Raw genomic sequence first — 27,730 nt, 5'->3', positions numbered from 1 at the left:
GGGCACCTTTATTTGTACACCACCTCACTCCCATTCAACGCAGTAATTAAGAAATAGCCCCAATCAACTCATTACAATTTATTGATCATTACTTCCATTTTGTGCTCAATTAGTTTGCAGTTGTATCACAGCTGTAGAGGCTACTGCAGAAATGAGGCCACAAAGACAACAGCGTGACTACACGAAAGTAACAAGATATCAGAGAGCTTTAGGCTATTAGCAAAGCTTTTTCATTCATAGGTCAGTTCTTTAAGGTGGTCTTCAGCAGCCTCGTTCTGGAGGCTTAAGCTAAACCTGGAAGGCAAGAAGTTACAGCAGTTAATCATGTGAAGTTTTAGACCCAGAGAGATTTTAGAAGGTTTTAGACTCAGGTGCCCATCCCTGCAGACCCCCAGGGTCAGGCTGGAGGGCTGTGAGCACTGATGGAGCTGTGGGTGTCCCTGTGCATTGCAGGCAGTGGGACCAGACGGCCCTTTGGGGTCCCTTCCATCTCAAACCATTCCATCATCCTGCTATAAGGCACACACGTGCTCAGACGTCCCCCCCCCCCAACCCCTGGTATTTGCTGACATGATGAAGACTTCAGCAATCCAGACACGTGTGTTTGGAAGCTTCTTGTCCTCCCCCATCAGAGCACTGGGCTGGCACTGCTGTCTACTTACCATTAGCAAACCTGCACTGCTTCAGCACTTCACTGAAGCCCTCGCACAGTTTGAGGTCAGTCTGGTTCTGTGCGCACTCCAGGAACTGCTTCATTTCATACTGGCAAGGAGCAAACTGCTGCTGCTGCTGGTAGGAAGGCTGAGCAGCCTGGGGTTCCTGAAACAGCACACACCTCTGTAAGCACCATGGAGCTGTACCACCCCGTGCTGCTCTCAGTGCACTTCTTCCCTGTGTTTTTGTTACAGAATGTTCCTTTTTAAATGGAAACCTATGGGCCAAAGTACAAAGGTTCCAGTGCTGACACGAGATGTGCTGAGCAGTTGTGCAGGTTACACACATTGAAGTAAGTCTGGATTGCACCGGAGCAAGGCAACTGATTGGCACCGCACTGATGTGCCAATAGCACCATACTGATGTCTCAGCAGCACAAGAAGTGACTGCAGGACAAAAATCTTGCAATAGATCTCATCATTACCAGACCTGGAACATAGAAGTCCCCTGTGAATCACAAGGGGATGAAAACAACACGCTGTGTGTGCTACTATCCATATACACTGCATGTGTGACCCTTTGAACCACCTGAAGTTGGAGGCTGAGTTAAGAACGTTGCTCTAGAATCCCCAGCCACAGCTCTGTGCAGCTTTTAACCCTGTAGCAACTACTTGGACCTATTGCATCTTCTCTCCCAGGTTAACCCCAGCTCAGCACCCAGCGGTGCCTTCCTTACCTGGTAGGTAATATCAGGCCTGGCGGGCTCAGCGGCACTTCCTCCCCCGAAGCCTCCGGTGATGGCGTGTCCGATGGTGTGTCCCACGGCGGAGCCCACAGCCACCCCAGCCGCGGTCGTGGCCATTTGTGCCATCAGCCCGGGCTGCTTCGGGGCAGGAGCGGCCACAGCATTGGCGGGTGCTGGGGCCGGAGCTGGCGGCGCTGCTCTCATCTGCGGCGCCCGGCTGTGGGGACACAGAGACCATCACAAAGGGCTGCGGCCTCCAGCTCACAGAGCAAACAGCGGCAGCTCCAACTCATGTGACCCCACACACACACAAGGCAAGGACGTGGTGTTCCAGGGAGTCATTCACACAGCGCAGGGGCCGTTTGCAGACTGTTTTTCTTTCTTGATTTCCAATAGATCCTGCCTAACAGCCTACACACCCCATACAGGGCCTTATATAGACCCCATATAGGGCCTTATATACACCCCCTATAGGGTTTTATATACACGCCATATAGGGCCTTATATACGCCCCCTATAGTGCCTTATACACACCCCATATAGGGCCTTATATACGCCCCCTATAGGGCCTTATATTCACCCCCCTATAGGGCCTTATATTCACCCCCCTATAGGGCCTTATATACACCCCATGTAGGGCCTTATATACACCCCCTATAGTGCCTTATATTCACCCCCTATAGGGCCTTATATACACCCCATGTAGGGCCTTATATAAACCCCATGTAGGGCCTTATATTCACCCCCTATAGTGCCCTATATACACCCCCCCATCACAGCTCCCACCCGCTCCACAGCCCCGTCCCATCTGCGTCACCCCCCTCCATGGCTGTGAGGCCTTTGCGGCCTACACGTCCCGCGTGGTGCGGTGTGACCCGATCATTAGCTCTGGTTGTTCGGTCGCCCATTGACGCTCACCTGGCGGGCGGCGCCACGCGGGACGAGCGGCTGCGTCCCCCCCTGGGCATGGCGGGCAACGAGACGGGACGAGAAACCGGGACACGAGCGGAACCGAGCAGACACTGAAGGTCAGAACACGCCGCGCTGCGTCACTTCCTCCGCACGGAGGGGCGGGCACTGGGGCGGCCATAGGGTTGTAACGCTCCCTCCGACCACCAGGGGGCGCCATTCCCCGCCCCTCCCCACACCGACGTTACGTGACGTCGTCGCAAAGCGCCACGTCCGGCGTGTCCTCCCGGGCAGCCAATGAGGTGAAGGCGCGCGTGCGCTGCCGGTGGGCGCCGGGCGCGCGTCGCGGGCTGAGGCGGAGGGAGGGGGTAAGATGGCGGCGCCCGTCCTGCTCAGAGTGTCGGTGCCGCGATGGGAGCGGGTGGCTCGATCCGCCGTGTGTGCGGCCGGGATCCTGCTGTCACTGTACGCCTGTCACCTGGAGAGGGAGAAGGGACGAGATCTGCACTACCAGGCGTTGTGCGACCTCAGCGAGAGGGTCCGCTGCTCCGCCGCCATCACCTCCAGGTGAGGGGGAGAACGGCAGAGAGACCGGCCACAACGGGACGGGAACGGGGAGAAGGGGAAGGGCCGGGGGCGGCAATGAGATGGGGGGGGGTGAGATGGGAACGGAGAGATGGGATGAGCGGGAGGAGGGGGATGATAATGATAATGGTGATGATAGTGATGGTGGTGATGATGATGATGATGATGAAGGCCTTCAGCCTGGAGAAGAGAAGGTTGCGGGGTGACCTCACTGCAGCCTTTCAATACCTGAAGGGAACCTATAACCAGGAGGGGAGTAAACTCTTGGAAAGGGCTGACAATAGCAGGACACGGGGAAATGGTTTGAAGTTAAAAGAGGGAAGATTTAGGTTGGATGTCAGGGGGAAGTTCTTCACTAGGAGAGTGGTGAGGCCCTGGAACAGGCTGCACAGGGAGGTTGTGGATGCCCCGTCCTTGGAGGTGTTCAAGGCCAGGTTGGACGGGGCCATGGGCAACCTGATCTAGTAAAGGTGTATGTTTGGTGGCCCTGCCAGGCAGGGGGTTGGAACTACATGATCCTTGAGGTCCCTTCCAACCCGGGTCATTCTGTGATTCTGTGAAGGCCTCATGCTATTCGCTCTGTTAGCTCTGAGGGCCGCATTGAGGCTATGGGGCAGCACCGGTGGGTGTGAGTCGGCCCGGGGCCCACACAGCACAGTGTGATGCACGAGGTGTTAACGGCGAATCCGAAGTGCTTGTTCATCGTGCTGTTACCTGGGAGTGTGTAAATACGTGTGTGTGATGCACGGGAAGGGATTCATCGAGAGAGGAAAAGCTCTGCTCACATCTTGGCTTATCCTGTGGGATTCCCTGCAGTGATCAACGTGGCAGCTGTTTGCTGAAGGTCGATAGCAGGGCAGGGCTCAGCCTGCAGTAGGTGCAGGCTCTGCTGGGTATCGCTGTGCTGCAGGTCCAGCTGCCTTACAGCCTCAGCTGTGTTTCAGCTGGAGGAATGAGGTGACTGCAGAGCGATGCAGGCTGCTCTGTGTGCAAAGACATACAGGTGCGTACATGGGTGGGCAGCTGAGAATGAGAGAGTTTGGGTCCTTCAGCAAATGGATGTAGTGAGCACTTCCCTTTTATTTGTTGTGCCTTCAGTCGAATGAATCCTTGAATGTTACGTGGGCTTATCAGGTTTCTTCCTTCTCAGTCATCCCACTCCATACACAGGTATTGCCATAGCAAAGTGGTGGAGAGATGTGAGTGACCTGCTGATGTGGATGCTGGTTGGTTTGTATAGATGAAACATACGTGGAAATCCTTCTGCTGAAATCAGTTGTGTGTGTTGAGTTACAGAGAGATGAATCCGCTGCTGTCTGGAAGGAGGCTGCTGTGGCTGAGTGAGGGCTGTGCCTTTGCCTTTCATTCTGTGGTCAGATGATGTTTAATTTGTGAAGGTGGTTGTTCGTGGTGCTGCTTCAGAGGGGTCCAAACACCAGCAGTTTCAATCTAAACAGAAAGAGGACTTCAATACGCTCGCATGGTAACTTCAACTTGTAAATGAGCATTAGGTGTGGGCTGCTGAGGTTAAACCAAGTGAGTACTGTCAGTAATTCACAGTCATTCACCGCCACCATAGAGGTGAAAAGAGGATAATGGGGGTTTCTGAGCCCCCTGTTGTGGTCTGTTCTGATCTTGGTCCTTCAGGGATTGTTGTTACTGTAAGGAGTGCCCTTGAGATGGGGAATTTCAAATAGCAGATTTAATGTATGTTTACCGAGCGCTTTGCAAAAGCAAAATGGTTATAATCAGAAATAGCTAAAGATATAATTAGAGAATAATGCTGGGTAATTATAGCATTGGTTAGTAATGCCGTGGTAAGACCTGTCAGTACTTCAGTGCAGGAGTTTTAAATAACAATCTGAGTGTTTGGGGATAAGATCCACAAAGATCTGACTTGAAATCTCCCCAGCAGTTGCTAGGAGAGCCCTGCTTAGCGACTGAAGTATTGCAAATGTCAGGGTAGCTCTGGTGGTAATGGAAGCAGGTGGTAAGAAGAGTTTGTGGGGAAGGAGCATGCGAGTTCTGTGCAGTCAAACCATATTTGGAGAGGAATGTGCTTTCAGCTGTGTACGGCCATAGGCCAGAAAGGGATATTCCTTTAAAATCAAGATGAGAGGGCAGGCTATTAACCTTTGAAGGAAGGATAACAGTGGAAGAAATTAACCCGACTCTCTGTGCTGCCAAAGCATCCCTTCCATCAGTCGCTCTCCTCTCCCCCTCCAATGCGATGCCTCTCGTTGCTGCCACAATGAGAAACTTCATTCCTAGGAGGAAATTCAGACTTCACCTGGGTAATAGGATTTCACATGTGCTGTTCCAGCTTTCTGGTATGCAGCGTGTAGCTCTGGACTCTTCTCATTGAGCTCTCTCAGTGCACAGCTGGTTGTGTGCTTTGTGATTTGTTTCTGCAGAGTTAAAGGGGTGACACAGGTGCATGCACAGCTTCCTTCAGTTGTGTGACTTAAGGCAGGTTTGTTAATGGGAGCAATGGGACCTGGAAGGTCAAAATGGTCACATTGCCAGTGATGGCTCCAGCAGGGGATGGAACTTGGAAAAAGCACAGTCATGGTATTGCTGTTAACGTGAATTGTATAGGATAATTGGAATAAACTGGTGTATTTTTCTTTGAGCTCAGTTGTTTTGGAACTCAGTGCTGGTCTTTGGGGAGGATTTTTTTTTCCTCTAATAAGCTGTTGTTATTCCCAACTCTTGTTTCTGAGCCAAACCTGATATTGGCACGAGGATGAGGAAAGATGTTGTGAAGATTAACAGCACGCAGAGGGAGGAGCATGGGAAATCTGCTATCGGAGACTGACTCATGCAGAAGATTATAGAGGAGAGAGAGCTTCCCAGTGTCCCCTATTATTCCGAACGCTCGTGGTCAGGTGTGTCTCAGGCTTTTATCATGAGGTGGTTTGGAAAGAAAAACAGCTGTGGACTATATAGTGGTCACTGCCGTTATCTAAGTGGTGATAAGACATAGGGAATAGAAATGCTTTCCTTTGGCACTTGCTGTGGATGTTGTAAGTGAATTGATCTCTTGTTTCTGAGAAAAATGAAGTGGTAAGAATAGCTTTACTTATAATGAAGCCGGCTGGTAGCAGCTCCTGACACATCTTTTCCTTTTTGCTGGTATAGTGGCTTCACAGAGGAAATCAAACTAACAGAAAGTCAGGTTGGATAGTGATAGGGCTTGAAATGAAACACAGCACTGAGTAGCAATGGAGATGCTGGGCTCCTTGCTTTGCTCTTTGCTGTGCCGTGGAGGTTTGGGTCCTGTGGCCGCTGCTGCTTTCTCTTCATTGATTTAAGGCACCTGCAGGGCCCAGCAAATTAACGGCTGGCTTTTATTGAAGGAAGCATTGTAGCCCAGAATACGTTAATGCTGTAACAGCTTTAATACAGCCTCAGGATAACTGGCATGAATGGGCAATAACATGGCACTGTACCTTCAGCTGTGTGTGTAGCTTTCAACCAGCTGTGCAGGGGGTTGGGTTCAGTGTTTGTCTCCACCTTTAACCAACTTACTGCAGACATCTCAGAGTTTCAAGTACGTGTTCATCTGGTCATAGTTCGATAGATGATGTTTTAGGGGTTTCCTGTTCAAAGCTTCATGCTGACGTGTTGCTTTGTTGTCTTGTGACGTAGCCCTTCAGTGCTGTGATGCCCGAGTCCAACTGCACTGCTGCATCTTCCCTTTTAATGCAGGTTCCTCCTGTCCCAGCATCTTTCTAGTGCTCTACCCACAGCAAATGTTTCATTGTGTTTGGAGTTGACGGCTGCAGTTGTTAGTGACTGTGGTCAGGGATGGTGCAGGTAGTGCTGTGCTTGTCTGGTCACTCCTGGTCGCTTTGTGTCATTCTGTGCATCTTTGTTAGGCAGTAATTTCTTTAATCTGAGCCACATTGTTGTTTTTGTCAGGCGTATTTGATTCTGCATGGGGAAAAGATCAAGTTTGATTGAACTGCTGAAGGGTTGTGTGTGCAAACAGGGCTCCACCAGGACTGGTGCGTGCTGGATTCCACTGGGTGAGGCTGGAGGAGACGAGCTGGGAGGGGCTGCAGGGACTGCAGGAACTGCTGGTGATGTGAATTTCATCTCATGCTTTAGTGTAAAAGGGGTGAATTCACATTGAGAGTGGTGTAATGTGCCATGGTGGGTGCACATCTGTGAAGCACACAGATAGTGTGAATAACCAGTTCATCCGTGCACTCTGCTTGCAGGTCGTTAAGTGCTCCCTGCTCCGGGCTGGGTTCATCTGGATGCTGAGGTTTTCTGCATCATCTTTGTGATACAGAGCTGAAGGATGTATAGGACAAAGTCTGAGTTGATGATGGTGAATGTGGCCGATAGATTTAAATGTGAAATGAAGAATCAAGATTGTGGAGCACTCTTGGCAAGCTTACAAATAGGGATTTTTAATCTCCTTACTTGTGGGTTTTAATTGGAGGCTTTTACTTAATTTATTACAATTATTGGAGTGGCCTAAATGACCTTGTAACAATAAACTGGGCTTAATCCGAAATCCTCTAGTGAGGCTGTAAAGAAGCTGCACCAGAGTTCCTTCCCATTGCTTGGCATTAAAACGCTCCATATCCTTTGACCTTTACATCAGCTTTTGGCTGAAGGTGAGGTGTGAGCACAGGGCAGCTCTGCTCCCCTCCTTGGAGCTTTCACTCTGTGCTGTCACTTATCTCAGAGGTCGGGTGGCATTTAAGGAAGTGAACTTAGCACTTGTGAAGTATAGGATTACTTCTTTTTGTAAGTAAATGATCTGAATTGGTTTCTGGACAGTCGTAGTGGAACAACTGGATTTCAATGAGGTGATGCTACTCAAAAACCAGATGTTGGCTTCTTTACTTAAAGTTCTCTGAAAATAGCATTGGTTTGTTCGTTCTTGTTTGCCCTTCTCGTTACAGCAAACCTAAACACTGGGAGAGAACAGTGCTGGGAAAAGCTGCTGCTGCACCAATCTCCACGTTCTCAGGTTTTCACTCGTGCCATTTGATAACATGGGCCCCTCAAAGTGTGGCAGCATTATCAAGATGTCTGGGAGAATATCAGCTGTGTGTGTGCCCTGTTCTGGGCACCTCCAATGACAGGGACGTGGTGTTGAGGCCACCTAGGCTGGTTATTGTCATGCCAACATGAACATGCAGCACTTGGTTCCTCTCCTGCCATGAGAGCTAAGGATTGCCAAGTGAAACTGATGTGATTTGGGATCTCAGTGCTGCAGGATGTCACAGTGGTCAGAAGGATGCACTCAGAATGGGCTGGAATGCAGAGGATGTTCATAATAGTGAATAGAGGTAACGATCGAGCAGCACCTGGTTTAATGGAGGTACAACACCAGTGGATCAAGATGACCTTAGTTCTAACTGAGGAAGAAAAAAAGTATCAAGTGCATGGAAATATTGCTTTAAACTTTCAATACAATGAGCTCTGTCAGTGTCAGAAACCAAAAGGGGCTGTTTAGAGGGGGGATAATGACTTTCAAGACTTCTGGTAGAAAGAATATATAGTGTGAATAAAATCACTGTCCTATTCAGGTTGGGATGCTGGGAAAGCACACGAACGTGGCTCTGTCTTGGATTTCTTGGATCCATGTGCTGAAAAATTGAGGATCTTTTTAAGAGCTTTCAAAGTTAGAACTGCAAATGAAAGCTGAGGCAGGCTGTGTGGTACCATCAGAGGTAGCTGAGACACACAGTAAGACATCCTTGAGGTCTACCTTAGGACTTCCTTGATGTCGGTTCAGATCAATGTGAAGTTTGTTTTCCTTTGTAACAGCAGTGAAACTTGGGTGTGGTAAAAGCAGGTTTACCATGTGTGCTCATCATTGCCATGAATCACACAGGCGGCTTCAGCCTTGTTTCCCCAGCAGAGCCCATGGGTGCCAGGAAGTCACCAACGTTCATCTGTGGTTTCAGCTGCTGTGCAAACTGCAATCAATGCACTGCAGCTCACTCCAATACAAACACCAGACTTATAAGAACTATTTATAAGTTAAACGCTTTGTAAGAAAGATGAGTTCCCTAGAGAACCCTGAGCAATTTGTAACCTTTGTCCTTGGTTAAGTTTTTATTGATGTTTAATTTCTTTTCTCCCCCCTGTGAGCACTGCAGTCTGTCTCCTGGTTCTGTTTGCTGTGTGATTTTAGGCTTTGGGTTATCACACACAGATCAGGGGTAGTGGCTGGGATTTAGGTGTGAGAAGGAAGGTTTTATCACAGTCTCTGCTCCAACTGCTTGCATGCTGACTTGGTTCATAGCGCGTTTTGGCAGCTTTTAGGAGCTGTGTGGGAACAAGGGAATGATTGAACCTCTTCAGTAGAAAACTTTGGCAAAGCTTCCTCACAATTTAAACCTCATCGAGCTAAAAAGGTGTTTTGTGTCTTAAGCTGCAGGCTTCCCAGCCACCTGAAGTTGTGTGGGATGAGATTGGAGCTGAACTCTGCAGACTGAAATGCAATAAACGATGTCCTTAAAGCAGCCACGGGGCCCATGAGGTCCTTAATGAACTTGTGCTTGTGGTTAAAGCTTTTACCACACTGTGACCTTCTTGTGGCTCTGGACGCATCATCATGTGGGGACACTGACTGTTGGGCAGGGTTTGAACTCATTATCTTTCCATTAGGAACAATTTATTGACTTCCAGGATAACCCTAGGATCAGAACCTTCAGTCTTTTCTATGCTGGGTTGGAGCTTTAAATTGGTGCAGAGGTTTCACTTCAGTCATTGACAGGACTCGAGACCAAAAGTTTGGTGGTTTTCCCTTTTTCCATGTGTGCAGTAAGAACTGCTAGGAATCAGAGCATAATTCTGGTCAGTGTCCTGGAAAGAAATGCACAGGACAGTTACTGAGCTTGAATTAAAATGATAAATTTGATTTTGCTTTGAAAACATTGCACAAATGGCTTTGAGGTGATGCGGTGTCTTGGAGCTGTTGTGTTTATTGCGGCACCTTTCTCATGTAGGAAGCTGTGGTGGTGTCAGATCTACAGAGATCTGCATCAGCAGTGTTGTTATATGTGAAGAGCAAACTTTGCTTTGTCTAGATGTAGAAACTGCCCTTCTGTTGGCACAGATGAAGCACACAAGGTTAGTTACTGAGTGCTGCCATTACCATAGAGCTGGAGATGAAGGGAGCATCCATCCAACTCTTGTAGTAGAACAAACTGCTGGAGGAAGAAAGTATTTATTTGGTAAATGAGCTTTGAATTACAACCCAAGGAAGCAGAGCTGGAGTTTGGTGAAGCTGCAGCTTTGTGAGCTTCATAGCTCTTGGTGTATCAAATAACTTCCATCAGCAGTATGTGGGATAAAGTTATACCTGGAGCGCAGCCTATTGCAGGCTGCTTGGAGGTACCCTGATCTTCATATGGGATGCTGTGTCATGTTGGGATATATGTAACTACTTAATTTCTTTTTCCTTGACAGTGATGAGTTGAAAATACTGATGCAAAGCAATAGGTGCCCATATACACATTAATGTTTCATTGTTTTTACAGATGGGGTCGAGGATTTGGTCTGTTGGGTTCCATCTTTGGAAAGGACAGTGCAATAAATCAGTCCAACAGTGTTTTTGGGCTCGTGTTTTATATACTACAAATGCTACTTGGTAAGTATTAATTCGGTTTATATAACAGGTCTGTGGTGATAAGAGGAGCATGTTATGCATTGCACAGTCTGCAAGAGACCAGATAAAATGCAAGGGATTTCTTTTTAGCTGTCTTATGCTACATCTGTGCAGAGGGCTTAAAAGCCCAAATGCTACCAAGAGCAATCTTACTTTCTCCTGCTGTTGTTAATGATGTTGCACTGGTATTTTCACTTAGATGCCGTTAGCATTGGGTTGAGGGTAGAAAAGAGAGGAAAGAGAAATGGAATTTGGAAGTTTTGCAGGAGTAATATGGGCAGCATGCGATGTAACAGTGTGTGCATGGCTTTGGAACTGCACCGTGCTGCAGCTGGTTATGCGGGCAGCCGTACTTTGACCAACCTGTAACTTTCCCATAATTCAGCAATATGGAAGATGCTAAATACGACATGCTTCTCACCAAAGGGTTGTTGTACAGAATGTAGCAGCTCTCTCCCAGTAGTGATTTGTCAGCCATCTTGAGCTCGTGGTACATGAAACCGACTTTTACGTAATACAGACTTGCTGAGCAGCCTTGAGTTGGAACTGCAGTGCTTTGTGCTTTGTGGAAGGTGGAAAGTAGTAACTCTTTCTCTCTTGTTGCAGGTATGACAGCAAGTGCAGTAGCAGCTCTAATCCTCATGACATCCTCCATAGTGTCTGTAGTAGGGTCTTTGTACTTGGCGTACATTCTGTACTTCGTGCTGAAGGAATTTTGCATTGTCTGCGTCATCACATATTTGCTGAACTTCATTCTCTTTATCATCAACTACAAACGACTAGTTTATTTGAACGAGGCCTGGAAACGGCAGCTCCAACCCAAACAGGAGTAGCGCCCGTTCGAACTTGTGACTGACAGCCTGAAGACCCAACTTCCATTAAGTTTATTTTGCAGTAATTTTTTATTCTCCATATCAGACGCTTTCCCTGAGATTCATAACTGAATTTTTAATTAGAAATTGGAAGGGGCCCTAGATTATTATTATTATTTTTTTGGTGTGCTAATCTTCAATTTAAATGTGGTTGTGAAAGAAAGCTGTAAAGCAATCAAAGACAAGCTTTAACTTTACTTTGAAGGAGTTCTAGCCACAGCAAAACCTAGACTCTCTCCTCCCCCTCCACTTGTAAAGTGGGTAACACTTGCTATAAAATATCCTGTATATAAATTCAGGTATAACGAGATGTGATCATGACATTAAATATTCTAGAATAGCATTATGATATTTAATGTTGCCATGTTTACAGTCTGTGTATTACATTCTTTTTTTTTCTAGCTGATGGACTTAACGATTTGAGTAGGACTTACGCTGTAAATAAAACTAGAAATCTTGGTTTCATCCCTGGAGAACTCACTGTACAATCAGTTTTGTTAGCCTAGGAGCTTTCGGAGCGTTCAGCTAACACTCAACTGATGTGATGGAAGAAGTGACCTCTGTGGAGCACCGTGTTGGGGCACTCACTGCTGGTGCTTTCACAAAATGACGGTTGGGTTTGGTTCCATTTCCCTTGTTCCCTATCGAAAATGGAATTAAAGCTGAAACCTGAAGTGTGTTCATTAAGCCACAATTTCATTCATTTCTGTACAGAATGAAAATAGCTCAGTGTGGTCGATAGAAAGTTGCCACCAGGATATGAGATACAGTGTGGGCTCTCGGTGTATCAAAGAGTGCTCTTGTTCCTCGCAGTGCTGTTTCATTTTGAATTGCGGTCAAACAGGCAGTGTTACTAACGTGTGATGTTCTATGAATGCTGCAGTATAGGATTGCAATCTGCAGTGGAAACCACTGACTGAGCGGGATAACCAAGCAGTGCTCCGAATAAGCAGATACTGAATTGATCTTTGTCAGGATCTTTGGTTTGTGCTATATTGGGAAGTGAACTTTAGGCCTGACACACACAAGATCCTTTGGAAGGGCAATCTGTTTGGTGGGATAAGTAAACGTGCTCCTGAAATGGAAATCTGATGCGGCGCTATCATTGCTCTTTCTAATAACTAATTAAAAAAAATAATAATTAAACTGCAGATTTAAACAAAGGAACAAAATTGTAATGCTGTTTCTGCTCGCAGTATTCTGAAGCTGAATGTTAAAAGTGCCTTCTGTCTTAAAATCTTAAACCAAATACTTAGTGTTGAACTTGGCAGACAGAAGTGTCCTTGCTTTAAAAGTGAACAAACAAACAAAAGCCCCAGCGAATTTGCTGGGACACAGAGAAGTATTAAGAAACCTATTTTAGTTTTTAGACTGAGAAGTGGTAGCAATACTAAACCCATGTGATAGGAAGTCAGTGACACCATTTGGAAAAGTGAAACGCTTGTGTTTGGAACTCTGTGACACCAGAATATTCAGCTACGTTCTGTAATTGGTGCTGTGCTGCTTTTTGCCCTTGTCAGCTTCTAAATACAAAGAATTCCAACTGCGTACCTGTTTATTTAAAGAATGAGTTTAACTAATCTTAGGATTGTTTCTTAAACATGAATGTCAGAAAGACACTTATGTTGTATGGCTAAGTGGATTACAAACACTAAGATGCTGAGGATGAACTTGACTGTGAAACATACAGTATTCAGTAGAGAAAATAGAGTTTGTAGGTTGAATTCACAAAATAGTATTTGCTACTGAAGTAATTATCTGGTTTGTATCAAGGATGTAGGTGGAAACTGCTTTTATGTATAGATTTCTGTGGTATGAGTAACATCTGTTGCATGTAACACTAAATTACTTGTCCCTCTTGTCTAACGGTTTTAGACAATTCATTAAATGCATTTTGTATTGACCAGAGTATAGTTAAAGCTTGTCTTGATGTTTAGTTCTGTCTCTCAAATGCCTTGAACTCTGACATGAGAGGAGTGAATGATGCTGAACTGGTCCCTCAAGGCTTTCCTCTGTGCTCTTAGAAGCCTCGAGGCTTATCACCAGTATCACTGGTTCATATGTTGTATGGATTTATTTCAGTGCATTCCTGTGATCCACACTAACACATCTTTCCATTGAAGGAAGAGGTGAACGTGTGCTGCCTGACACGGTTAGTCGCAATGCTAATAGCTCCGAGCAAGCAGCAACGGAGACAAGTGTAATCAATGATTACTTGGTCCAATTTTAGGGTGTAATGCACACCCAAGGGGAAAAAAACAAATAGGAACAAAGCCCCATCAGTGGGAAGTATCGGTGTTGACTAACTCACTGTGTCTTGTGCTTGTCTGTGTGGGCATAGTCTGTTAATTCAGTTTGTTTAGTAAAATTGTTTAGGGCCAGATTTTCAGCAGTCCTGTCTGCAGTTCGTGTCTGTGTGCACATAGGGGTCAAATGGGAAACCTGTTTGGTCTCTGGAAGAATTTGCCGCTGTACTTTGTGCACAGTCTTGCAAATCTGATCCTAATTGTGAACTCTCTTGTCTTGTGTGCTTCTCTTGCAGTTCCTTTTTACTGGAAGCGATTTGCTAGAAATGGCCCTAACTCTTCTACTTTCTTATGCTTCAGAAATGCAGTTGGCCTGAATGAAGGGCACTTAATACTAGCAGTAAAAATTGGGACCTTTTTGCATCTGGATCTTTGACTTTTTCCTCGTTGCTACCAAGGATAGAAACAGCATATTCCTTCCAGTAAAATGGCTCAGATTGCCATTAGTAACGTGATAGAAATCAGAGGAGTGCTTCATGCAACTGTTCTCCTGCCTGCCACCCTCAGCCAGAACAAGTGTCAGAGCAAAGATGTGATTGATATGAATTTGCCGTTTATAAAACAAGGGAAGTTTAGGGGATACACCTAAGTGCTAGTTAATAATACTTGGTCTGGCAGAGGGACAAGGGGAGACAGTTATACAGATGCTGGTTATATAAGGCTTCAACCCCATGAGAATGGAGGGGGAAAAGATACAGTGGTTCTGGATTTGGGCTGCTGCCCTCAGCCCTGCCTGGCTCTCAAGCCCTGCAGGGAGGGGCTGATTCAAGGAAGAGCAACTTCATCCCAAAAGCTGTTTAGGAAGTAAACATTCCTGAAATCCTCTTACTGTAAGGTACTTGAAACTCTTAAGACCAAGTCTTGTTTAGGAAACGAGTGTTCTTTCTTACTGTAAAGTGTTTGCAATGCTAAGGAATGCCAACAAAACATTCCCTACCGCTTCCAATAGCTAACATGACAGCGAGTGTCTCTTAGCAGGAGATTTCAGCGTCCTGTAGTACGCGTTTGCCTTCTGCTGTACAGTCTGTGGATTGTTCAGAGATTGGTGAGGTGCTTCGGGCAGCGCCTGGGTCTCCTAATTCATACTGGTTAAAGTTAAGGAGAGATCTAATAATTCAGATCTGCCAACATTGTTTAAACATGATCTAGACAAAACTGGTCCAGAAAAGGTGAAGTATTCTGTTACCATAAAACCGTATTAAGCATGGCCTAAATATTAGGTGTGTGTTCTGTATAGTGTGTTCCATCAACTATTTATCACCAGTGCTTTAAACTCCAAACTAAACATCCCTTTAAATGGAGACATTGGGCAGATGTTCCTTTTATCGATATATAGATGGAGAGATTCTCTATTGCAGGCTTAGGATTTTGCTAACAGGTCAAACAAATGTAAATATGTACGAATTCTATTTGTTGCACATAACTTTTTGGTATATATAAAAAAAAATAAATGTAGAAATTACCTGTGGATGTCTTGCTGCAATCATTCTTATGCTGCATTCATGCAGTCCGAACATAAGAGCTTGAATGAACCCAATCAGAGGCCTTTATGGACTCAGTCTGAGCCTTAGAAACTGTTTTTAAAGTCAGTACTGTAATTTTGTTTCTCCTGATGTACCAAGTTGTGATCTCTGTCAAAGCAATTGTATGCTGGCAGTACAAGGGTGAAAGCACTTGGGTCCTCAGAGAACACCCTTGTATCAAACTTCTGCGGCTTCATTGCGTCTTGCTGGATGTTGTGTGCACATGAGTGTATAATGGTTGAGCAGCATTGAGCTGAGGCTTTACTGTTTACAGTTCTTTCAGTAACATGCAAAAAAACGTGAAGTGTGTTAATCAGTTCCTTCTTTCCTCGGTTCTTCAGGTATGTTTGAACTCCACTCTGACAGAATGACGGAGTATCTGGAAACTGCTGTTCATTTTTGTGGATCTGGGGGGACAGGGATGGTGGGGAGCAAGAATGGGAGCTTTGGGAGGAAGGGTTGGGTAGGTGGGTTGAGTTTACAATTGCACTGAGCTGTTGAGAACAAGCAGGAACTGAAAGTCTGAAGTGTGCGCTTTCCATACGTGTGGATATTAAACTTTGCATATGTTTCATTTGACTGAATGGAAGGATAGCATTCTCTTCTGAAACCACAAGTCCTGTGTTTTATTGTAGCTATCTCAGCCCTGGTTTATAATGCATTATCAGTGTCAAATCTTGATCTGTATTTCGATGTGGCATGTTGGTATGTCATACCGTCTTGAAATAGGGAGGAGAATGGTTTGTAAAGAATCATCTAGAGGGTAAGAAGCTGAAACTGATTTTAAACGCTGGTAGTGGGCTTGAGTACACTATTCACACTTGTATCAGGTCACATCTGAGCAAGTGTCTTTCTAATAATGATAAACTTTTCTATTCTGGGTTTTTAGTTAATGAGAAGGTCTGTAAACCTAACACAGGTGTAACCATGATGAACGCTGGTATAGTGTGTTGTTTATTTTCCCTTAGAAGTTCACGTAAAAATGTGTTTAAGTCTGCAGTAAACTTGTATGTGCTTGTTCTGCACGTGGCAATGGAAAGTGGCGCTGGTCTCTATTCTCATTGCTTAGATGGTGACATTTGGCCACCACAAAAGAGCAAATTCTTTCTTGAGGTTCTAACAGAAGACCAGTTATAGAAAAAGCAGGTATAGCAGCAGGTTCACACAGTATCAGTGAACCGGAGTAACAAAACCAGGGCATTGTCCCAAAATTCAGTGGGCAGCTCCTACTTCTGTGGGTGCTGCTGCTCCCTACGACCCTGCAGAAGCTGGTAGATTCTGGGCTCTTCTGTGAGTACTGGCACTACTTATTATAGCCTAAAATCTGGCCTTTAGAGTCCTCTAAGACTGGTGTGCAGCCTAGAAGGGAAGTTAATATACTACATTACTGTCTAAAGTAGTATGTGCACATTAACTTACACATAATTCTACCCCAGAATGCTTCAGGCCCCTATCAAAAAGGCTTAGATTTAATTTGCCCTCTAGAATAATATTCCTATAGGACATAATGGAAATTTCACGTGAAGGAAGCTCTTCCATGCTGCAAGGTGAAGCTGCATCTAATTGTGGCAGTTCTGGTACTGTGATTAAATAGCTCTAAACAAAGTTCAGTTGATGTGGTACCTACCTATCCAACATATTCCACCTTGCTGCTGCGGTATGCATTCCATACTGTATTGGAGTATGTTGGGTATCCTCATAGAACAAGCAGTTCACACGCTTCCTGAGCTGCTGTTAACTCTCAGAACTCCTCAGCCAGTTGCATGTATTCTATCCAGGTTTAAACAAGAGAAATTACATAGTCAGTGCTACATGGACGATGTGCTGTGAGCTGAGTGGTAACAGTTAGGGAAGCGTAACTGGAAAACCTCACTTGCATTTGAGGGAATTGATACTCGCTTAGACTAGCTTAGACTTTTGAAGTCTATTACATTGATTTCTATTGTAATCTTTTTTAATTTATGTTTTGTTTTTTGCTATAAACAGATACCTCAGTCAGGATGTCTAACTTAGCTCCTTGAGACTCTGAACATTTGTTTTACTACCTGGAAACAGGAAGCCTACGGGCATGGCTGGGCATAGTAAAACTAATGTTTCTGATCTACTTTGTGTCATAGTAACTACTTTAAGTGGACTAGAAATTGCATTAGACTTGCAAGACTCGTGTGGGGCACAGATATTATTTAAACAAATTTAATTAAAAAGTTCAGCATAGTACCCAGCTGTTAATGTCTTTTCATTTCATTATAGAAAGAGGATATGTGATTTTATTATAGGAGGAAGGCAGCTTGATTCATTTGCAATCTTCCAGTATCTTTCTCTCAGAACAAACGCAGCTGACTTGGGCTGTCGTTGGCGGGTAAATATTCCTTTCTTGTTCCCCAAAACACGCGTGATCCCTGTAGAGAAGTTATAAAATAAAGCGGTTTTATACAAAATGCTCTTCTGGCCCCTATTGTGAATTGTTTCAATGTATGTTCCAAATCAGGTTAAGTGGGAGCGACCTATGCACTTACTTCTACACGTCAGATACAGCAGGGAGTTTGGCAAAGGTAATTTGTGTGATTGTGGCAAGAATAACTGATAAAACAGATCAATATAGCCGCAATTCATTGTATTTACAAGTCGATGACAGTTAATTCAGGTATGTCTATTAACTCTATCAATATTGCATTCACAGCAGATGCTACTTCTGCTCTTAATGCCACCCTGTAACTTGATGATGATGTCAGTTACTAATTGCTTGGCTGTTGTATCCTTTAGTGATGCCCATACCCTTTTTGCCTATTTTAGACTTGATAGGAAACTCAAATTAGTGACTGCAACATAGAGAGACTGGAACTGCATCCGTGTATGTAAGTTTGTCCATGTTTTTTCCATTGTCTGACTGCTCCTCTGTGACAACTTACCTTTTGAATACCTATGTTGGTGCTCTACAAATTATTTTAAATGGTGATTATCTGCCTGATATTGCCGCTGACAGTTCACCACCTTAACTTGCTGTAGGTGGCATATGAGTAATTGGTTCTTTAAGTTTCCTTCTGAGTTATAATAGTTTGTGTGGCTGCACTGTACTGCCCCATACTTCATAAATGCACTTAATTTCTATTAATAGTGAGTTAAGTGTCACATAGACCACTGTCAAACACTGTAGTATCTGGCCATTCACTGCTAAATCTCTACACCAAGTTAATACAATTATTTATAGTGATGCATCATTAAGTGCAGTAGCAGGTGAAATATGAAGCAAGTGAGACCACTCCCTAAAAGCTAACTGAAGCTCTGACTTGAGGGAGACCAAGAAAGAGATGTAATCTGTGTCTGCTTAGAAGCTTCCCTTGTGTTCTGCCCTCCTGCAGTGTCCCATGTTCTGGCTCTAGTCACACTGGACTTTTGTCACAGAATCCAGCTGTGTTCCATCTCCAAAAGCAGAGGGTCCCTTTGTCCTACTCTCCAACAGCGTTCTTTTTATGTGTCATAAACCATTTTACACTTGCAGGGAGAATGCAGAGTTGTTCAGAATGTAAATCTAAGCTTACCTTGGTTAGTCATGAAATCAGCAAAATTCCAGATGAGTTCCCCAATCACATACTCTTTCCTCTTCTTGTCAAACACAGAATGATACTCTTTCAGCAGAGCTTTCTGATACTCCTCACTGAACATAGCAGGTGGATCCTGCAGCCAGGAAAAAGAGGTGACTTTGAATGAAGGTGACGGTTAATCTCAGCAAAGGCTCTGTGTGTTAGTTTCCTATTTATTGGAGATCTGCTTCCTGAAAACGAGTTTTACAATTGTTTGATCTTTTCATTGCCACTGCATTAACGATGGCTATTTACAGAAGATTAGCAATTAATGAAATTGCAAGAGGAAACAAAATGTAATGCCAAGTTTACCTCGGGGATTGTGGGTTTGCTTTATTAATGGTGCTTTATCGTAACAGGTATAGGAGTGCCATCCCTTTTTACATGGGATGGTACTGTGACATGAATGTCCACCCCGCAGTGCTGCATCTTCCACTTAGGCATTTTCTGCAAATGCCAAAGTACAGATTCAGATTTAAGTCTTCTTTGAGAGGTTTGAATGCTGTAAGTTTAAGCTGATAGTTCGCTTATCCCTTGATTGCCAAAATGATGAATTATAAAGGGAAAAACACTGTAGTTCAGAACCCAAACATAGAAGTGTTATTGTTTATATTTTATACATGGAGTGCAGCTATACCAGCAGTCAGAGCTGTTGGAAACTGCATACCTAGGGGAAAATTAAGCAGGGAATGGCTTCAGTGTGTTTAACACTTACACTGTGAAGTCCAGGAACCGAGTCAGCTCCATATTCACTCTGGATAATGGGTTTCTGGTAGGTTTTATACCAGTTCTCAAACTGTGCTGTAAGTTGCAGTGGAATAACTTCCAGATGGCCTGAGTCGTGGTACCAGGAGAAATAGCTGTTCACACAGATTACATCCAAATAAGGAGCCTACAAAACAAAACAAGGTAGGAGTGTTTTGTCACAGAGCTCAATGTATGCAAACATTCATGAACCTCGTTTTGGTTCATTCCATGGAATTCAGCCTTTTCTCCTATCGTTCTGGCCCTCCCAACATGACGTGTTTCCCATGAAGGAGATATAAAAGATGTCAATTTTTACAAGGTAACGGTGTATTAATTTGGCAATTCCTTACAGTCTTAAGCTACAGTAAAAATGTTAAGTAAGATTAACCTATTTGATCCTTAGGTTTGTTAGAAATTCTAGTGTTTCCAAGATGTCTCTGACTTGCTGGTATATTTAGACATACTTATTGAATACTGGAATATGATGGTCAAGTTAGTAGTCAATTATTTTTGACTAGCAACTAAATTTGTGCATCAATGGTGCAATACTAAGCATTCTGCAAGTTATATGCCATTTCTACCACATGGACGGTATGATAAAAGGGCACAAAGCCTACTAAAGATGAAGTGATGTTGTATGTAACTTGTTCAATGTTCTCTTAACATGTTTTGTAATAAAAAAGAAGTTCTAATATCACAGCAGTGTATGAGATCTATTATTTGGTTTTATATTCCTTGTGTCCCTTCAAGCTGGTCAGAATCTGCTGGTAGGGTTGGGAAAAGCCTGTGTGTGTGTTTGTGCCTGATGCAACAGCAATATCCCAGTGCAAATACTTGCTGGTTACCTTTGAAACTAAGGTTACCAGGGTTTTGTTTCGGGTGGGGAGTTACAGAAGGCCATTCCTACTAACTGTAGGACAGCTTCAAAGAAATACAGAGTATAATTTGTTACAAGGACGGGTTGGTGGTATCAGGGATGTGCTAACCTACAAACTCACCTGCTTGGAGTGAATATTGTACAGTAGTGACACAAACTATTATAAAATGCTAAAAGTGACATGGAAACTACCACTGAAATCTTTTTGTGTGTGTTACAGATCCTTGATTCATACTCTGGCCTGCTTATGGCACAGCCAGCCAGCAGGATTACCTTTTGGTTAATTACACAGCTACAAGATTTGAGGTATGAAGCTGAACTTGGGCTGGAAGCACTTTTAGACTATTCACTATTAACAGACATCTGCCAAAGACTAACAAGAGCAGTTTAAAGAAGGAATTTAAGACAGTTTCCTTCTTTAGATTCCCATAAAGGCTGTTAGTGGTTTTAAAGGGCTTAAGCTTTAGTTTAATTGCAAATGGAAAGCCTGAGCATTAATAGATGAGATAACTGGGACAGCCAAGTGTCACAATGTTAACAGAATCCAGTGGGCTGATCCTACATACTCCACTTAATACCAAGAACTGTTCTCTTTCAGGTTTTTTAGCTGGCCTACCACTACAGTATAAAGGGCTTTGTGCTGGGAACCAAAATGTAAGTTTTCTCCTACCTCTTCTTCATAAATATCTTTAGTAAATTTGGCAAGGGAAAGGAACTGAGAACAAATTTAACATAAGAATTATAAAAAAGATAGAAATCAAAGTGAACTTACACCACGATCAAGAGCGTAGTCAGAATTAGTCACAAATGTTACAGGTCTGGAGGGATCCAGAGCTTTAGTGTGAGCTATCAGTGTCCTGTTTGTAGATAATACAACAAGAGTTCAATAACAGCATGGAAAAGCAATGCAGCCAAGAATAAGCTCACTTTTCCAAGCTCCCTGTCCTTCTGCTCCCTCAGATTTTTAGAGCTGCTTTTAATTTCATAGGCAGAGCCTTTTTAAGTAAGTAAATACTGCAGAATCCTGATTGACTATCTGCTACAGCTTTGGGAACGTTCCTCCAAAAACACTGCCTTATCCTTATGCTACAGTAGGCACTGGTAGGCTGCTATTAAGGAAACCCAAAACGAGGGAAGTGAGAGAATGGGAGGGTGAGGTTTTGTAGCTACCCCAGCATTGCAGAAGGGTGGTGGATCATTTTGAGAAATGAAAATTCCCAGTTCTCCCTGAATGCACTTACAGCTATCAGTGACAGTTTGCTGCCCCCACTGCAGGATTATTCTCGGCTATCCAAAGCTTAAATCTCTTCAGAATAAAATCAAGGGGTCTGTAGGGACACAAAGCAGTAGCCTTGAATTAGGGTGTCAAATAACTAATACTTAATTGAAGAACCTCGTCTACAGAATTAAAGGGCAAATATTTTATACCTTTGCAGTAATTCTCAGACTGAGAATTTAGCATTCAGCTTCTTAAGTAACAAGGTAACCTGTTCCCATCAGATCTGCTTTTGTTTGACTCTTATCTCAAGAAGAGATGCTCAGACCAAATGGACTCCTGGCAATTTTGCACAGGTTTGCTGACTCAGAAACAACAGGTGAGACCATTTATGTGTTTCTGAGCATTGGTTCAACATATTCATTAGCTACACTTTTAGTTTGCATCTGAGAGTTACTTTTCTGTGCCATCTTAAAGCACAGCTGCACCACTTGCCCAGATTCAAGCCTCAACTCTGTGTACGAGCACTTACTTGAAGTAGTAAGCTGCTGGGGGCAGCTCTGATGCTGGTTCATTGGCTACTGACCACATCACAACTGAGGGCCTGTTCTTATCCCTGCGGATCAACTCCTCCATCACAACAAGATGATGCTGTAGTGATTTGTTCCCAAAGCTCTCACTGGAAAGGAAACAAGATTAGGTAAGGATATAAAATCACAGGTAAGTTGTGCCAGGGGAGGTTCAGGTTGGATATCAGGAACAATTTCTTCTCCTAAAGAGCAGCGCTGCAGTGGCACAGTGGAGATATGGCACTGAGGGATGTGGGCAGTGGGCAATATTGGTGGTAGGTAGTTGGACTGGATGATCTTAGAGGTCCTCTAATCTTAATGATTCTATGATTCTACATACAAATGGAATGTTAACTCGAGCCTCAGTGGTAAGTAAGCACTGATGAGTATTGAAACTGAACGTGGCTTCTGCCTTGTTTCCCCAAAGGCTGCACAGTTCAGGGCCGTGGTTTGGGCTCACTAATGGAGCCAGATCTGATGACACAACAGCCATGTGGCAGAACGCCCTCTGGTTGCCCAACCTCAGTGGGCAGACGTGGCACCAGGGGAGGCTTTGAAACGCGACAGGCTGATTTCTAAAGAGAGCAAAGTGCCTTCATTATCAGGGTGTCACGAGCTTCAGGACAGGAGGGGGAAGCTGTGGGAGGGAGAGACGTAAGGGGAATGGTGCTCTGTGCTTTGCTTACGGCATCTTAATCCCCACTCCTGGGCACTCGTCGATCACCACGATGCCGTAGGTGTCACACAGGTCCATGATCTCCTCAGCATAGGGGTAGTGGCTGGTGCGGAAGGAGTTTGCCCCCAACCAGCGCAACAGGTTGAAATCCTTCACAATCAGTGACCAGTCCAGGCCTTTGCCACGAATCTGAAGGGGGACAACAAATCAAACCGTGTTGCATTGCAGTGCTTCTCACAGCACAGCTGGGCAGCACTGAACTTTTACAGCCTCAGCACACCAGACCTTTCTATGTGTTTTTATGGGTGCATAGTTTAAGTAGCCGTAACCAAGCTGCCTGCATTGCTCCTCCACAGCGCTCCCTGCGAGGGGCTATAGCAGAACGAGAACGTGTGGAGGTTTGCTGGGGCTGAGGAGCCGCCCCGTGGCCGGGCTGAGCCTCGCAGATCCAAAGCTCAAAGCTCAGTGCCCTCCCTGCTTATAAAGGTGAAAAACTGCTATTTATTCCCATAGAAGAATATAGGAATATACCGGCTGTGGCAGCACGGTGAGGTAAGGTCTGCACTTACATCTGCGTCCTCGTGCTTGTTGACCCCGTGGAAGTAGAAGGGCTTTCCATTGATGAGGAACTGTGTGCTGGTGATGTGAACGGTGCGGATGCCGACCGGCAGCGTGTAGGTGTCCTCCTGCTGCACACCATTGGCCTGCGCCTGCACTTTCACCTGGGTTCCCAAAGGGAAGGGATGTGTGAGGTGCTGGGGGTGGCAGAGCCCTCTAGGCTGTCTATGGATGCTGCAGAAAGCTCATTGCATGGCAATATATGTGAAAGAGGAGCTCAGCCTGCTTCCCAGAGACTACCCTCCATTATACAGCATCTCCTCCCTTGTATTGTCTCAGTCCTTCTGCAGCAGGCAGATCAGGCCATAGATGTGAAATGCAAACATCTGAGAGCACACGCGTGCACTCCAGGTGTGACCTGCTCTTCTCACAACCAACCTTCCCATTCAGCATCCAAAGCTCGATTTGCTTACAGCATAATTAGCAACGTCATTCTAGAGTTGTGAACAGGATCCAGGGGAGAGCAAGCAAAAATAAGAAAGATGGGCCATATGTAATGCTGTTATATAGTGAGAAGAAATGCACGCAGAGAGGAAGAGACGTCACTGTTACCTCTAAGAAGTAGCGGTATCCAGGGCTCTCGTGCATCAGATAAGGCCACCACAGGTTTGGATTTGGCACTTTTAACTCTCCTGATGGTCCATCACCTGTAGCAACCACTCTCCCCTCTTGGTCACGTAAACTCAGAGACAAGGAATAGAGTTCGCTGCCAACTACTGATACCTGATACTGCACCATTGCTGGTTCAAAGGACAACAAAACACAATCAGAGACTGGCATGAAAGGCAAAATACACACATCATATGGGGGGGTTTTCACACACAGCAGCATTAAATAGCATAGGAAAACAGCAACAAGAATAGAAAGGTACAAGTTATAACAAGCGTGACTTGTCTTGAAGTTCAGAAGTTTGCAGGCAGATTTGTACATCACGAATATCTGTTACTTAGAGATAATCCTGCTTTAACTGGCAGAAAGGACTGTCTCTGCTGAGGGATTCTGCTTCTAGAAACACCTGATTGTCCTCTCAGTTTAATAACAGTCTTATAAGCGCTTCCTTTAGCTTATTGGTTCTGATTTTGTTTCATCAGCAGCTGCTGAGCCGTGCACTAGACCAGCTGAGGTTGAAAAGAAAGCCACTACAAAACAAATGCAATTGGACCTTTGTGGGTTATTTGTTCTATTGCCCTTGTCATCTCCATTTGGAGCTGCTTTAATTGCTCAGAACCTACCAACGCTCTCTGATGAAGTAGTTGTCACAGTGATATCATCTATGTAGACAGAAGGTGTGGTGTAAAGCACAACCGGGCGATGGATTCCAGCATAGTTAAAGAAATCAAACCTGGTGTTCTGTACAAAATAGTTCTTGGGATACCTGAGTGAGCAAGACAGGAGAAATGGCTGCATTATGTTTCATTACGCAAGAACTGAAGGCAGGATGCTAGCAACGTGCTGGTGAAACAGTCTTTACAACAGGATGGGTCTGTATTTCAGCAGTGCTACTGATGCTATGCCGAAGGGCTTTACCAGTTAACAAACATCTACTGCACTGAATGGGTTTGATCCTTCACGATAGCAGGCTCTCGCACTTCCAGCTGAACTCAAGCTTCTCAATCTGCCATTGATTCAGCTTGGCAAATCACTTAATCTCAGCTCCCTGCGTATAAAACAGATGCAATAGTTCAGTGTAGATTCCTCATCACGCTTCTCACTGCTTGGCCAATGAATTTTAGGAAAAACACAACCTCTGCTCTTCTATGTTACTCAGAGGGTCCTATGAGACAGCAGCTGGATAAATCCCCGTTCTCTCAGCCCTGGTTTAACCTCACAGTGCAGCACATTAATGGCTCACCTTGTTTTGTCATTCATGTACTGAATTGAGCCCGGAGGCAGAGTGTGCGGCGTCAGGGTGTTGTTCAACGCGACAGTGATACGGCAGGGAACCCCAGGGCTGCGCTGGACAATCCTGCTTATATCTGCTTCAAAAGGGAGGTGACCACCTTCATGCTCCACAACCTTCTCTCCATTCACCCACTGCAACAGAACAGAGCCGTGAGCCCCAGGGACAGGGCAGTTGTAGCAGTAAGGAAGGGAAGGAGCACAGCAATGGGTGATTGGGGTGTTAGTGTGGCACGACGTTGGAAACACAAACACAACCACCCGTGCAACGTACCACCATGGAGTAGTAGTGGGCGCTGCCAAAGCGGAGCACCACCCTGGTGCTGAGGTCGTCCTGCAGCCAACGCTGAGGAAGCTGCACCTCCTTCTCATACCACACCCAGCCGATGTAGTTCTCCAAGCGGGGGTCCTGAGTGATGTCATTGAAGCTGGCGGGCACCGGCATGTCGATAACAGGACCGGTCTGGCAGGAATTGAACAGAACGGGAAGGAGTAAAGCATTAAAAAGAAGTAATTCTGCTGTTAGGTTATGTAGCCCGTGCCGCTGGAGGTATCTCCTTCCACTGACAGCCTCTCCAAGTGGAGATACTTAGAAGAACCTGCTTAGAAACCAGCCCCACACACAAATCACCTTCCCACCAAGCCCTGTTCATACAGGATGAAGCTGCTGCTATCCTTTCACCTCCTGAAATGCTTTCATGAACAGCTTTGGTACCGCACAGTGGGAAGGGGAGGAGGGCAATGCCCAGGTGTCGGCTCACCGCTGTGATGTGTTGTGCCAGGCCATGAGTTACAGCAGCACAAGCTGCGGGTGTTTCAGGTCAGCACCCCAAGGAAACACTGTTTGTAGCTCTTTACATGGGCAGAGTGGCCTTTCTCACTCCTTAAAAGCAACCGGATGCTGTGACACAACCGAGCCATTCATTTTTAGCACCTTCTGCACTCGTGATGTTGCAGCAGCTCACGGCTGGAGCTTCCCCTTTCCATGAAGAGCAGAACCAGGAAGGCCCCAACATGAGCTTCATGTGCAGGGCTGACTCAGTGCTCACATGTACGGCACTGCAGGGAAAATCCTTAGCAGACATCATGAAATCCTCACAGGGAAACAAGGACTCGGGGCAAAGCTGATGTTGTAGCACCTGGTGCTATAAAACCTTTGGCCAGGATGGTCACAGTGTGTGTGCATCTCACTGCATCACAGAATGACCCGGGTTGGAAGGGACCTCAAGGATCATGTAGTTCCAACCCCCTGCCTGGCAGGGCCACCAAACATACACCTTTACTAGATCAGGTTGCCCATGGCCCCGTCCAACCTGGTCCTGAACACCTCCAAGGACGGGGCATCCACAACCTCCCTGTGCAGCCTGTTCCAGGGCCTCACCACTCTCCTAGTGAAGAACTTCCCCCTGACATCCAACCTAAATCTTCCCTCTTTTAACTTAAAACCATTTCCCTGTGTCCTGTTATTGTCCTCCAAGGAGACTCAGTTCTCAGCCCCATCTGGGGGCACTGCCTGGGATCCCTCTCCTCTGGGATCCCAGAGCTCTCCCCTCCTTCCAGAATTAGGCCAGAAAACAGTCTATAGCGCTAAAAGGAAAAGGATGGAGCTTTCAGCACAGGATACGCATCATCACCGCACGGAGAGGGAACCGGGGTTCACTTAAACAGCAGATCGAAGTTACACTGTAACCTGCTTATCTGCACTTAGGAAAGGGCAGCTGAACTTCGCTTCCCCAGCTCCCGGTAGATCCCACCCAGCCCCGCTCTACCTGCCGGAGCGGCTGCCGGTACCAGCGCTGCTCGAAACCGGCGTCCCGGCTCGGAGAGAAGTCGGCACGGAAGCTCCAAATTCCTCCGAGCTCCTTCAGCTCCCGGGACGGGCTCTCCCGTGGGTACAACATCCCTCCCATCACCGCCACCGCCCGCCCGGCTGCAGCCGCTGCCACCAACACCAGCAGCTGCAGGCGGCATCGCCCCACCGAGCAACACGGCGCTGCCACCGCCATCTTCGCTGTGGGCAGCAACCAGACCGGGGGGGCGTGGCTGCCCCTATATAGGGCCGGGGAGGGGGCGTGGTTTCCCCTATATAGGGCCGGGGAGGGGGCGGGACTGCTGCTATATAGCGCCGGGAGGGATGGGGAGGTGCTGCCGTGCGGGGGTGGGAGGTGGGGGGTGGGAGGTGGGAGGTGGGAGGTGGGAGGTGGGAGGTGGGAGGTGGGAGGTGGGAGGTGGGAGGTGGGAGGTGGGAGGTGGGAGGTGGGAGGATGAGGATGAGGATGAGGATGAGGATGAGGATGGGAACCGCTGCGTT

General features: G+C 45.8%; 3 protein-coding genes and 1 long non-coding RNA gene across 6 annotated transcripts; 2 read left to right on the top strand and 2 right to left on the bottom strand.

Moving 5' to 3' along the window:
• Window positions 1-63: 63 nt before the first annotated feature.
• CHCHD2 (coiled-coil-helix-coiled-coil-helix domain containing 2) lies at window positions 64-2,463 on the bottom strand. Its single transcript, XM_015880494.3, has 4 exons — window positions 2,318-2,463; window positions 1,391-1,616; window positions 663-819; window positions 64-294 (listed from the first exon to the last, which is right to left on the bottom strand). The coding sequence occupies exons 1-4, from the start codon at window positions 2,365-2,367 to the stop codon at window positions 284-286; spliced, it is 444 nt and encodes a 147-aa protein (XP_015735980.2). The 5' UTR covers window positions 2,368-2,463; the 3' UTR covers window positions 64-283.
• Window positions 2,464-2,655: 192 nt separating this feature from the next.
• VKORC1L1 (vitamin K epoxide reductase complex subunit 1L1) lies at window positions 2,656-15,181 on the top strand. Its single transcript, XM_015880493.3, has 3 exons — window positions 2,656-2,875; window positions 10,408-10,517; window positions 11,142-15,181. The coding sequence occupies exons 1-3, from the start codon at window positions 2,682-2,684 to the stop codon at window positions 11,366-11,368; spliced, it is 531 nt and encodes a 176-aa protein (XP_015735979.1). The 5' UTR covers window positions 2,656-2,681; the 3' UTR covers window positions 11,369-15,181.
• A 2,232-nt stretch (window positions 15,182-17,413) lies between these two features.
• On the bottom strand, window positions 17,414-27,445 carry GUSB (glucuronidase beta). 2 transcript variants are annotated; one of them, XR_014936564.1, is made up of 13 exons: window positions 27,189-27,445; window positions 25,694-25,882; window positions 25,373-25,554; window positions 24,753-24,895; window positions 24,073-24,260; window positions 23,472-23,624; window positions 22,913-23,091; window positions 22,190-22,336; window positions 21,683-21,769; window positions 21,214-21,298; window positions 19,533-19,709; window positions 18,776-18,911; window positions 17,414-17,635 (listed from the first exon to the last, which is right to left on the bottom strand). XR_014936564.1 is itself a non-coding variant. In XM_015880480.2 (12 exons), exons 1-12 carry the CDS (start codon window positions 27,423-27,425, stop codon window positions 17,481-17,483), a joined length of 1,971 nt encoding a protein of 656 aa, XP_015735966.2. In that variant the 5' UTR covers window positions 27,426-27,445; the 3' UTR covers window positions 17,414-17,480. The 2 variants fall into 2 exon arrangements, 1 of the variants encoding a protein (XP_015735966.2); XM_015880480.2 differs by lacking the exon at window positions 21,683-21,769.
• LOC146757405 (uncharacterized) lies at window positions 20,619-22,258 on the top strand. Of its 2 annotated transcripts, none has more exons than XR_014936580.1 (4): window positions 20,619-20,747; window positions 21,040-21,095; window positions 21,942-22,036; window positions 22,140-22,258. It is a non-coding gene; the product is annotated as an uncharacterized LOC146757405 (long non-coding RNA). The 2 variants fall into 2 exon arrangements; XR_014936579.1 differs by having other exon boundaries at window positions 22,135-22,258.
• Window positions 27,446-27,730: the final 285 nt, after the last annotated feature.

This window comes from Coturnix japonica, chromosome 22 (assembly GCF_054131305.1).
Source record: "Coturnix japonica strain WE chromosome 22, WE-NBRP24, whole genome shotgun sequence".
NCBI lineage: Eukaryota > Metazoa > Chordata > Aves > Galliformes > Phasianidae > Coturnix > Coturnix japonica.
This window is presented reverse-complemented; position numbering and strand designations above follow the sequence as displayed.

Coding starts and splice junctions, on each gene's coding strand:
- CHCHD2 (XM_015880494.3), bottom strand. CDS start 2,367: ATGCCCAGGGGGGGACGCAGCCGCTCGTCCCGCGTGGCGCCGCCCGCC. Junction 1,617..2,317: donor CGCGTGGCGCCGCCCGCCAG/GTGAGCGTCAAT, acceptor GTGTCCCCACAG/CCGGGCGCCGCAGATGAGAG. Junction 820..1,390: donor GGCCTGATATTACCTACCAG/GTAAGGAAGGCA, acceptor GTGCTGTTTCAG/GAACCCCAGGCTGCTCAGCC.
- VKORC1L1 (XM_015880493.3), top strand. CDS start 2,682: ATGGCGGCGCCCGTCCTGCTCAGAGTGTCGGTGCCGCGATGGGAGCGG. Junction 2,876..10,407: donor TCCGCCGCCATCACCTCCAG/GTGAGGGGGAGA, acceptor TTGTTTTTACAG/ATGGGGTCGAGGATTTGGTC. Junction 10,518..11,141: donor TATACTACAAATGCTACTTG/GTAAGTATTAAT, acceptor CTCTTGTTGCAG/GTATGACAGCAAGTGCAGTA.
- GUSB (XM_015880480.2), bottom strand. CDS start 27,425: ATGGCGGTGGCAGCGCCGTGTTGCTCGGTGGGGCGATGCCGCCTGCAG. Junction 24,261..24,752: donor TACTTCATCAGAGAGCGTTG/GTAGGTTCTGAG, acceptor CCTTTGAACCAG/CAATGGTGCAGTATCAGGTA. Junction 18,912..19,532: donor CGGTTCCTGGACTTCACAGT/GTAAGTGTTAAA, acceptor TCCTGGCTGCAG/GATCCACCTGCTATGTTCAG.